The sequence below is a fragment of the Thermobia domestica genome, chromosome 5 (assembly GCF_964235325.1).
Source record: "Thermobia domestica chromosome 5, izTheDome1.hap1.1, whole genome shotgun sequence".
Taxonomy (NCBI): Eukaryota; Metazoa; Arthropoda; class Insecta; order Zygentoma; family Lepismatidae; genus Thermobia; species Thermobia domestica.
This window is the reverse complement of record NC_137458.1, coordinates 1,639,426-1,652,141: the sequence shown is the minus strand read 5'-3', so window position 1 is coordinate 1,652,141 and position 12,716 is coordinate 1,639,426. Positions and strand designations below refer to the sequence as shown.

The window sequence follows — 12,716 nt, the reverse complement described above, 5'->3', positions numbered from 1 at the left end:
ATAGGAGGTAATTAATACTCTAGCTCTTCTCGCTTGTCAAGCTCCTTCGTGGCTAAACGCCTTTGGCTTGGGAGACCCGGGTTCGATTCCCGGCTGGAGCTCATGTTCGGATCGACTCGCTGCTGAAAGGGATGCTAAACTCAAAATCAACTAAACTTTTCTCGCTTGTCTAATGGCAAGTACGAGCGACTTTGGTGCACGGGGCTCCGGGTTCGATCCGCAATGGGAGAGCATAGCCTTAAAAATCTGAACGCATTACTGCGATTCGGGTTCAACCTTAAACTGTATGTAGATCGACGTCTCATATAAGTTCAGTGCTGAAGAGGACTCTATAAATTTCAATCCAACAAGCAAAAACCATTGGAATACCGACAGAAAACTCTAATCGTGGGCTGGCGGAGAACTGAATCCCGATCTCCCGTTTGACATGCGGATGATTCCTTAAAGTTTGACTGAAAGCGATATGAACAGAACGATTTGTTCTTCATACCCAACTAACCAGTCACCTTCAACGAAATTAATAAAGGAGGATAATTTGACTGAAGGTGATTCATAAACATAAGGTTCATTAAAATATTAATTATATCTGGAGAGAGCTCTGCTTCAAACATTTCCCAACCACTTTTATTATAAATTACGTTAAAATATGAAATGTTGCAATGTATTATTATTGACAATATTTTGCATTCTTTTTCTGCCTATTTCATACAGAAATCTCGAAACGGTCATCTCAGTGAACCGGAATAAGGATACCTTTCTTATAATAACTGTAACTCCAAAATACTCCCCCCTCTCTTTCTTCCACGTCAATTTTCCAAAAATTCATCCTTAGTGGTACCTCTACGTTACAAATCCCATGTACTGTCCACATTTCAAGTTCCTAAGCTTAAGCAGTTTGTCCTAGGCTTCATCAGTCACAGATACATCTGTTTTTCACAATATTTTAATAACACACTGCTCATTTCATGAACGTAATGAATCCATTGAGAAGCTAAGAGAAAAGATCCGTAACTACGTCATCCGTCTGAACTATATTTTTACTGACAGTACCTCTGAACTTCGTAATTGAGATATTCTTTCCTTCAGTCGTCGCAACTGCAAATTCTTATGATGCACATTAAATCAAAAACACTGTTTGATAGTTACAACCACCCCACATTTAGCGCACCTGTCAGCAACCAATGTAGCCCGATCTTACCTGTGAAATAAGTGTTAAAAATGCCAAGTAACACATGACAGCACGACAACCCACTTAGTTTTAATGAATAATACGAATACTTTTCCCTCAACGATATTTCCATTCAAGTTTAGAACACATGCACCAACAAAAAATTAAGGGCCGTAGTTTTATTTAATCTTAGTCTTAATGACCTGGCCAAAAAGGTTGACACCTTTTAAAGATGACAACTACAATTTCAGAACTTAAATGGAAATTGTAATTCATTTAGGAAAAGTAATTATAATCTAAATATAACTGCCTATTACTCACAGCTTTGTAAAAGCTCTAAATGTTCTTTCCGAAACAAATATTAGTTTCCAAATGTTCCGAATAGTTATCTATGTCTATGGCTTCATAATGTGCATTTACATATACAATAAGGGTAGTGTTTGTGGACATTTAACAAGCAAAACATGGAAGAACATTGAAAGGACACAGCAGAAAATGTCAAAGTGCTACAACAACCACCAAGGTCTTTTTTTTACAGTTTTCAACAATCTTCTGAAGCATCAGATCTCTCTTTGCTTCGCCTGTGGAACACGGAGATTCAATGCCGCGTTCACAAAAGCTCTCCACTGACTTCTATCCTTTGTCAATTGGATCCAGTTTCTACTTTGTATTCCTATTTCTATGGGGTCCATCTTAATATTATCCTCCCATTTGCGCCTAGGTCTTCCTAATAGTCGTTTTCCGATTGGACTTCCAGTTAAAACTTTGAAAGCGTTCCTAATTTTCTTCCATTCTGGCTACATGGCCTGCCCATGTAAGCCTCCTAGATTTGGTGACCCTAACAATGTTTGGTAGTAAACCGTACAAATTATGTAGTTCCTCGTTATGAAGTTCCCGCCATTCCCCATTCCCGTTCCTCTTGGGTCCGAATATTTGTCTCAGGATCTTGTTCTCAAATACTTTCAGTCTACGTTCACAATTTGCAGCTTTATTATGTATACGCTACTTTCCCTATTTGTTTATTACATCATTTATAGTATCTAAAATTTCCTACTTTTTAGGATTTAGATTTCTGGGCTTTCGGCATCTATGGCCATTTAGCCTGTCATATAAGAGATGATGTCCCTCAGTGATCTCACTACGGGGGACGAACGAAGTGGCGTGGGACCTATGTTAGGTACCACCCGGCAATTGCTGGTGTGAATGAGGAAAACCCAGGGAAACCTCATTCAGGATGACTAGCTTTAAAAAGCTTTTCAAACGTTTTCAATCGAGTGTCCCCACCGGGAATCGAACCCGGGACAGCTCGCACCGAAGGCGAGAGCGTTAGCGACTACACCTACTCTTATCTTTATTGACACCTTATTAGAAGAAAACAGTGCAAGTTGACGAAATTATAACATTGGGTACTACATGGTTATCTGACCTATTGTCTGCTTTGTACTCTGTAATTATTATTATGACCAAGTAAAAGTGAAATAAATACAACCTTAAAGATGTACAAATAGTCTTTGCTAATATCTTACGTAATATCAAAGTTATGAAAAACGGAAACTCAATTACGCAGGCTTTGAATCACGCCGAGACTAGAACCCGGCGTATACGTTATCACGCAGGACCATCTCATACCCCCCCCCCCCCCCCCCCGATAAGTGGATTACAAACATTGAAGATGTTGACTTCAAGAACGAACGATTAAGGCGAAAAATAACCACACTTAATTCCGATTTAGTTTTCTATTCTGATATCTGTCTCTTCCAGGACGACGTACAATTCGCCTTCTTAACGAACTGAATTCGTCGACACAATAATATTAAACAGTACCTTGGTGGTTGCATTTTTGTGAAACTTGCACATATAGTAGTAGAAACTTGCATATATATGGTACAGGCAAACATGAAACCCTTCATATGTTAATAAAACAGAAAAGCCTCGAAAGTTGGATAACTGGACAAAAACAAGCAGGTTTACCAAGCAAGGGAAATAGAAAGCACCTAAACGGGAGACATCCAATCCATCAGCCTACCATGTTTTCCCTTTTCAGTTATCGTCTTCTATCTTCTCGTTAGCAAAGAAAGACAGCAATGTACTCACCAGGGGATCCTTCTCTTCCCTGTAGTCTTCCATGACGTGAGGACTGTCAGCGAAGAACGGGTGTTCAGACTGCGACTCCAACAACACATCATTTGGATCAGATGTCTGCAACAAGTCATCATTCATCCATAGCATTTCCATATCTGAAAACATGTTGGTCAACTGGTTAAAGACAAAATCTGGGAACGATATTTATAATTGAAATACAACATTTTTCACTTTTACTGTTTTTGATTGTTCCTTACTTGCTAACAGTTGCGTTAAACTGAAGTTCATGCCTTATAATGTGCTACAACCTAAAATTGGTTCGAGAACACTATACTGAAAATCTTGTAACTTTACGCCTACCAAAACTTGCTGACCGAAAGTTATGTAGGGATCTCACTTATTTGAGGAGCAAGAATTTCACAAATTGCCAGATATAGAGTAAAAGAGCAACTATACTTTTCCCGACCAGAGGTTCCTCATCTGGTATGCATGTAAATGTACAGAGTATGGTCAAAAGTTCTGTCTCAAGGTTAGCAGACCATAAAAATGAAACGAAATATGGAAAGAAAGAAATGTAAAATGGTAAATGACGAATCCAAACCAATGGGTACTGCAGCTATGCAAAATGTCCGTACCTGGACACAGACTCGTAAACGACGCAGCCTATCAACAATGGCAGCATGGAACACATTTATGTCTGAATCAGACACTGCTTTTACTATAGAAGAGTTCAAGAGGTCCACAGTCATGTGAGGTTGAGCATACACCTTCTCTAAATATAGTCAAAAAGGATTTAAGTCTGGACTGGACGAGGTCATTCTTCGATGGGGATGAACTCAATTTTGTTGCGAGGAACCTACTCCTGCATCGTCTTCGCCTTGTAAGTTGGTGCTAAGTCCTGTTGAACAACCAAGGTTTATTTTTGGACATACTGCTGCCAAGGAGTTTCACCCCTCTCTTGAGAATGTCCTGATACAGTTTGGACCCCGTTTTCACATCTTTTGGCAAAAATAGATGCCAGTGGGACTCAGGAAGATAACCACCCAAACCATCACTGATGCAAGATGATGCCCTTGTTCGACTCTCTGTTGAAGTGTTCTTCAATTGTGAACAAAATCTGCTGATGATTGTTATCTGCGCACTGCTGCAAGGGTAACTTTGATCTGTCACAACACAACGCATTCTCATCAAGTGATAATTTAACCGCTGGCCTATCCTTCTAGTCTTCATTGATGATTGCGGCATGTTCATTTGCAGGGACATAAGTTTCAGCTTACGGACCGGATTTCCAGCGATTCTTGCCTTCTCTGTCTCGTCTTAATGACACTGATGTCCTAACGGAGCAGGTCTACCAGTGCGAGGCTTATTCTCAACAGACAAAGTTCCATTATATCGCTACATGGTGCGATAAAAAGAATTTCAGTTTTTGCAGTAACTTAAAGATTGTTGTCGGAGGGTGTCCGTGCTTGTGTAGGACCAAAACAGCAACACGATCTCTTTTCTTTCCTGATTCCATCTTCACTCTCCAAGGAACAATGGACAATAATGTTGTAATAAAACCAACATTAGGTTTTGAATTAAATTGATTTTGGGTTTTACAACAATGCTAGATTATTTTCATACATGATTTCTAACTACTGGCATTTTTTATACATGTTTGGAACAAAACTTTCGACCAGACTGTGTGTATATAGTGTGTGTTTAGACAGAAGAGTTACAAAAAAACTAATTTATTTTATGAAATATTCAGTACCAGCCGGGAATAAAAAAATAAATAAATAATAATAATACTAATGAAATAAAAAAATTAAAAAAAAAAGATTCTGAGAAGTTCGTACTTAAAATTCCCTCACTCTTCCAGGTTTTCTACGTCAATAAGAGCTTTTATCACACTTATTAGGTGTGTTGCATGCGGGAACTTGTTCACATGTTGCAGCACTTTACCCTTCCGTGAAATACTGACGTGTATTTAGGCGAAACTTGGTACAATAGCAACACACGCCAAATGAAAAATTGGTCCGACAACTCTGACAATTGCACAGTTGCCACTTCAGACAGAAAAAGGGAAAGGATCGTTATTATGCACTGTGGTGGCCCATTTGGTTTTGTGGATAGTGCTTTATTTATAACTCTTAAAAAAATATCTTGATAATCCTACTGACTATCATGGAACAATAAACGCAGAAATTTTTGAGCATTGGTTTGAAAATGCCATACTACAACGCTTAGAAGAGTCAAAGTTTTGACTGATGCCCCTTACCATAGTCGTATAGTTATTTCGAAGCCTAATTCTTCGTAGAGAAAAGAAACTCTTTTACATGCGAATTCACAATATCGCTATACCTAATCCGGTCCCGATAATACTTTTTCTTCTCCAAATTATTGAGGAACAACTGCCTGCAAACAAAAGAAGAAAAAGGTAAGCAATAAGACGTACTGGTGGCATCAAATGAGCATGTTGTTTTAAGAGTACCTCCATATCGTTGCGTACTTAACCCAATTGAAATCGTATGGTCACAATTGAAACGGACAGTAGCATCCCAAAATTTGAAAGCTGCACCCCTACCAAAACTGGTGTCTATTAAAATACCGCTAGTGCATTTAGCAAAATTAGTGTGAAAATCGGAGAAATTACATAAGACATGTGGAGGATATTGAAGGTAATTACAGAGATCTTCAGTCTGTTTTCAATAACTCAAGGAGAGTTTTAGTGGAAATAACGGATTCGTCAACAGACCATACTGACTTAGATCAGGAGTAACGCTTTTCAAAATAAGGCAGTACTTCATACTCTTTTTATATTCTCTTATTTTTATGATCATGCACCTTGTAAAATTTATGGCCGTTTGTTGTTCAATTAAGATTTTTCTTGTTCAAAATATTTGTATTCACGAACAGGCGAATAAATAATCGCAAGATTTTTTTTAAACATAATTCCCTATTTCACACACAATTTCCTATGTAGACAATTGTTGTAAGATTTCATATACAGCTAAAGTAATAGGCGACAATTTTATTTTATTTTATTACTACTAGCAATACAATATATTTCGTTTACTCTTTATGATTCATTATCCGAAGGCCGAAAATGACATAGAAGCAAAGCTATCTGATATATATATATATATATAGGGCGCAAAATTTTAAAGTCCAACGCACTCGCCAATCTAAAAATGATGGTCGCCAGTATCTCTCACATACAATTGACAAAGAAAGAGATTACATAGGGCATATTATACCGTGACGAAATACATATCATCACACGTTATTCCGAACACAAAGAAACATGGATCTGCCAATTCCAAACACTTCCGACTTCCCTCCGAAACATTGGATGTCCATTGTTGTCAAGGTTTACCTTCTGCTTACTCTGGACCCTTTTTGAAATCAGGGTATATCTGAAAACTCTATTGAAAACATATCTGAGAATTACACCCTATAGGGAATACCCTGTACACTTATTGACAATTGATGAAATATGCACCTTTGTATTGTGTATGCGTGGCATCCTTTACGCTGATAAGAACCACCATTCGCATTTTCTGGAATTCGAAACAGGGTCTATTGAAATTTAGCTTTTTCGCGATTTAGCCCTAGCTCTGAAACTATGCACTTTTCGCTATAGGCACACTCATGTAGAAAATTATTGTCGCATGTTTATAAATATGTTGTTGTAGGAATATAATTTGATAACGAATTCGTCCGGTATTTCTTATAATGTTAGTATACCTGTATAATCGGCAAAGACATGAATGTGGCAAATTTCATGTCAAAAGAACAGTAAATAAGAACAATTAAACGAAAATAAAATTTTCTTGTCCATTTAGCAACATTTTGTTTTACTCATTCTAATTTCCGTATTTATAATTCTTTTCCTATGAAATTTACCACAAATATACATTTCCCAATTATACACATAGTATAAGTATTAAAAGCACCCAGCAAAATCATTATCAAATTATATTCTTACAAGAAGACAGTTATAGATATGCGACAATCATTTTGGACATGAGTGTACATATGAACTTTTTCTCTTATTTTGACGTGAGGAATCACCTCTTATAGTTTGTCGATATAGTTCATTAACACCCTGTGTACAGGGTGGTCCAAACTATACCTCACTGAGCAAAGTTCCACAGGACTTCTTTGCTTGTTTCGGTGTCAGCAATCAGCTCCCGAAGTTTGTTCAAATAGTTTCTTACCAACCTGTGTATATATATATACCAACAAAGAAGTGAAACTTTCTAGGGGGCTGTAGGTGGAGCTCAAACCCTGGCCGACCTAGGTACAGACTGTTTCGACATTAACATTGGTTAAGCAACCTGGGCAATATGCATCCTTTTTAATTAATGCTAATTATTTAATACCTATCCCTATAAAGCATTTAAATTTATCCCTATTGCTAAATGCAAAAAGTTACCAAGATTACTTTTAAAAGTCAAGAATATACAACTACTGAACAAGATAAAAAAAAATCGAGACGAGGCGGAAAAGCATTCTTTGAAAATCAAGACGAGACATTTTCAAACTTAACAAGACGTCTCGTCTCGTTGACAACACTAGTCAAGACTGAGTTAAATAGTCTTCGCGCGTCCCAAACCAGTAGACTTACTCAAGTGAAAGCAGATCAGATATCGGATTAACATACAATAAATCTAAACAACATTTCTTTAATACTGCCTATTTATTGGCTCCCCAGCCAATAAACCCAGCCCAAGTCACTAAACTTAGGATACGCTTTCTTGTGAGACATTTGCAAGCAATTGAATTACACTGATTTCAATGCAAAAGTAATGTATTTACATTCATCATTTTTACAATAGCCTGTTTTTAATTTTATTTTTACGTTTCGTGTACTGACAGATTTATCAACCAAGTGCTAATCAAATCTACAATTTTGCTGATATTTTGCACTAATGTTTGTTTTTAATTGCCTAAGTACATGAGCACATCTCTTGAATAAAACTAAAATCATAACATTATGGAAAATGATCCTATTTCCCTTCTCAGCAACGGAATTAAAAAAAAAATCAAGGATTCGTGAAATATTCTATTCTTAGCAAAAAAAAAAAAAAAAAAAAAAAAAACACTTGAACCCTCTTTCACTCCCTAATAGAACATATTTTAAATATGTTAGTTATAAATATATTAATTCTTAGTCTTTGCTTTTGTGACAAAGGCACATTCTGTACAAATTCATGTTTCGGGGATTAGGAATTAGATTTCTGAGCTTTCGTCATCTATGTCCAATGTTAGCTCCTCACGTATGAGGGATGACATCACTAGCGATTACACTATTCAAGGAACGGGAAGGAAGAAAGCGGCTTGGGATCTATATGTCAGGTACCATCTCAGCACTTGCCTGGTGTGAATGAGGAAAACCTCATTCTGGATGGCTGGCCTGAGAAAGCTTCTACACTTTTTTCGACCGTGTCCCCACCGGGAATCGAACCCGAGGCCACTCGCACCAAAACTGAGAGCGTTAGCGACAACGTTACGCGTGGCCACTAAATTCATGTTTCTATCTAATATAGTAGTTTGACTTAGGTTTGATGAGTAAGTCACTTTAATCTTTTTATAATAATGTAGATAAGTAAGTCTTTAAAAAAAATCATGAACTATTCGTGTTCAGTTTTGATGTTTTCGTCCTATTTGAATTATGTTGTAGGCACTGTATCATTTAACATACTTCTTACTAAGGTTTTCTCAGTAGCTTTCTCTAGGAGAAAGAACCTATGGTGTCAACTCAATTTCAAGAAAAAAAAAATGTGAGAACTCTGTCCCTCAGCACGTGGAGAAAAGACTTTTATGGTCACTTGTGGTTGTGCTTGCGGAAAGAGCTGTTTCTTACGAAAAGTTTATTGGTGGCCGTGGCTATAAGCAGAATGATAATGACAATTCCTGGGAGTGTCATTAGAATAAAATTATGTAACTGAAGTTGAAATATTGGCTAATTATTCCTTGTTCTTTATTTCACTTAGTTAGAAGTGTCATTTCCTGTATTTCAATTTTGATACAGAACAAGTGTCCATATCTAAATTACTCTGCGGTTTCTTTTTGTACTGCTTCACATTACGCGTATTCTTCTCGATAATATGCTGATCGTGCATCTATTTAAGCACCCGTCTTCAAGTTTTTGGTGTACGTTTCGAATGGCATTTAGTATCTCCTCCAAATCCATCGACAGCTCCGCAGTCGGTATTGTGACTTACAGTGAGCCGTAGTAAACGATCTCTTTTACGCATATACCCACCGTCGCTGGTGCGCCTCCTCCCTACGGACGCAACTCCTCGCTACCGCTCGGGACTCCCTCTTGTTTGCTACATTTCTATCTGTTGCTCTGGCTCCTTTCCTCAATCTTCACGCCTCCACACGAGGTGAGGGGCCGCCCCAAGGTGAAAATCACTGGTCTAGTTGCTAGGTCGCACACGTTGGTATTCAAGGTCCCGGATTCGATTATTGATGGGAAAGCCTTAAAATCTGTACGCATTACGATGGTTTGGATTTCACCGTAAACTATAGGACAACGTCTCATACAGCCTCAATGCTGAAAAGGCGCGTAACAGAAATCCAACCAAACGATGGAGTTTTAGTAATCTGGCTCTCATATATTACTCCACTAGCTTATGGCAGGGAGCAGAGGCATTTGGCTTTTACCTTCGAATTGCGAAGAAAAAATGGCGACTAAACTCTTCGATCTAGCTAGTGAATTCAGATCTGAAATTTTGTGTCATGGTCTATGGTGTACTTTTGTCATTATTATTCCTCTAATAGGCCTAACTACTGTATACTAGAAATTTTAATTCTTTTAGGGACATGATAAAGAAAGCTGGCACAGTCCTAAAATTATAACTTCATATTGATCTGAAAATAATAGAAAGAATTACAGCAAGGATCATCATGATTTTAATGCGATTCCTGAGGAAATAATTCTTCTTTGGAACGTCTACGGAATTGTACCGAAAAATCAACTTAGAAATCAATCCCTTCAACCAACTACCTAAAATGAAGACTTGCCTCTGTTTTTGTAATTCAGATTTCGCTTAGCTTGTTACATTTTTAATTATGTAATTATCTTGTGAATTAGTGCGATGAGGAAATTCAGTTAATTTGACACGATTTCTGTAAATTCTTCCGAAGGAATTCATTCTCTAGACTGTTTAGGACAATCAATTCTTCTAGGACTGAAACAGTCGATCTCGATGACTATTGTGTTACAGAAGGGTGCCTACTATATACAATATTAGTTTACTTATTACCAACGTATTAAAAGCTTGTAAGCTCCGTTAGAGTAGGTTAGGTTAATCTATGTCTATGTTCTTTTATTTCTTGCTTTTGCAACACATCTCAGTCGATGATTGTGACCACTACAATCGGAACTTTACCACAAAACAATCTAACCTAATATAGTACCTTGAAATTTAGCCGAGAATTTCCTAGTGTGTTTAAGATAGTATTAAAATTTAAACTGTAGGCTCAAGATTTATTTAAATGTGCATTTTATAAAATAGCATTCTGCCTTTTTTTGATGATACAGAAGTATCTGGCAATCGAGCCCTGAAGAGCAAAGGTAACCTTCACACGTCATTTCAAAATACAGAAGAGAAACGTAGCCTATGTACTTACAGTACAAGGCTTTATTATTAGATTTCGTGTGTATTTACTGTATATTATGTAAAAAATCATTTTGCTAGGTGATTATTACTGAAAACATTCGTGTTAATATGTTGTAGTGTATTTACTAAGTTATTATTTTCTTTACTTAAAAGGATGTACACCTGATAAGCCTTTACGAAATAACTTTTGCCTCATAATTCTTTTTGAAGTTAAATAGCTAAAATTGTATATATTTTTTACTAATTTACCATATTGTTCAAACAAGCAAAGTGCAATACCTGCGCCACCGTAATTGATCAATGAGTACTTACGCTGGTAACAAAGCTACCGATAAGACACTGAATAACAATTAATTTCCTTAGCGTACGCGAATCTGTGATATGAATACTAGCCTTTGTTTGGTATGTAGTGCACTACATAGTCAGACGGTGAAAGTGTTTCCCAGATACAACTAAACATCCATGAAAACAAGCACAAAACTACATTCAAAATATTACGACGTACATACCATCCCCAGTCGCCATTTCCATGACAAAGGAATTTATTTTGTTTACGTATAAAGTAATATTTACAAGACTTTATGTTACCTAAACCCGAAGTTCAATATATACATCTCTTACTGCTAATAGAAAATTTGTTTTATAGTAAACATTGTCTCACTTTACACACTGAATTCTGCATCAATGCACATATACTTTGGGAACTATAAACTCGTCCGTACAAGCAAGCAAGCTCACACACAAACAACTAGAGCTACGCGCAAACGCAACTACGCTAATCATACAAATCGAAAATTTGTTCCTGTTACAATCATCCGCAAATCTTGAAATCACTCAGATATGAAATATAACACACTGTGAATGCTTCAGAAAATATTATACATTGCTTACAAGCTATTGCTTGCTTCCGAAAACTCCAGAATGCACCATCCAGCTAATAAAGCGAGTGATCTCTGGATGCGCGGTTTCGCTCTCGGTCTGGTCGGAGATCTTCCGCCTCAAATCTAAAAGATTACAAAGAAACATTTTCACATAGGCCTATTGCTATTAGTACTAAGCAAATATTTAAGGATGAAAGAAGAAATACATCGAAATCTTTCAGAGAACTAAATTATAAAATTACTATTTGAGTTATTCTCTTTGCAGAAACAATTATTATTATTATTATTATTCTAGTAGTAGTAGTAGTAGTAGTAGTAGTAGTAGTAGTAGTAGTAGTAGTAGTAGTAGTAGTAGTAGTAGTAGTAGTAGCAGTAGTAGAAACCCTTACTATAAAACAAAAACATATCAGTCTGTGAGTAGGGAGCGCGGTAGCTCAGTGCTAGAGCGTTCACCTCCGGTGCTTGGGGTCGTTGGTTCGATCCCAACTCCCAACTTTGTAGTGGACAAAAACCGTACTCGTGAGTTTCCTCCCACTTTCTTCATTTCACTCATTTCTCATCACCATCTCCTTTAGCCTATTTGGCATAACCGTGGGAATTAAAACTCGAAGATTTCATTTCAGTCTGTGGATAACTACTGAGAAAAATATAAATTTTAAGTTTTGGGTTGCATAACATCCAGACAAAATATTTAGGAATCTTTATTATACGAACGCATCGGCGCAAAACTGTCTTAAACATATGTGCCTGAAGTTGCCCCCGACCTCTCCCAAATGGCACCAAACGTTTCACATCGTTAGTGCACTAAAAACTAACGTTAGTGCTATCAGCGTTTACGAGATATTGAAGATTTTTGGTGGGGCAACTTCATATGAAGTTAGCCCCCACCCATATTTATGCAGACAGATTTTCACAAAACTTAGCGCATAGTTAGTGCACTTAAACACACTAAGCACTAACGTTAGTGAT

General features: G+C 37.1%; 1 protein-coding gene across 8 annotated transcripts in view; it reads right to left on the bottom strand.

Moving 5' to 3' along the window:
• The window catches only part of LOC145685686 (MBT domain-containing protein 1-like), a 70,282-nt gene extending 58,375 nt beyond the window's left edge, over window positions 1-11,907 (bottom strand). For 3 of the 8 annotated variants that reach the window (XM_081758098.1, XM_081758101.1, XM_081758099.1), the window contains exons 1-2: window positions 11,260-11,341; window positions 3,263-3,405 (exon numbers count right to left, since the gene is read on the bottom strand). In XM_081758098.1, coding sequence (XP_081614224.1) covers window positions 3,263-3,405; window positions 11,260-11,326 — 210 coding nt within the window. In that variant the 5' untranslated portion in view covers window positions 11,327-11,341. Of the gene's footprint in view, window positions 1-3,262; window positions 3,406-5,510; window positions 5,641-11,259; window positions 11,342-11,375; window positions 11,696-11,757 lie in introns of those variants that run through there. The other 5 variants (XM_081758104.1, XM_081758100.1, XM_081758103.1 and 2 more) reach the window with 5 other exon arrangements.
• Between the last annotated feature and the right edge of the window lie 809 nt (window positions 11,908-12,716).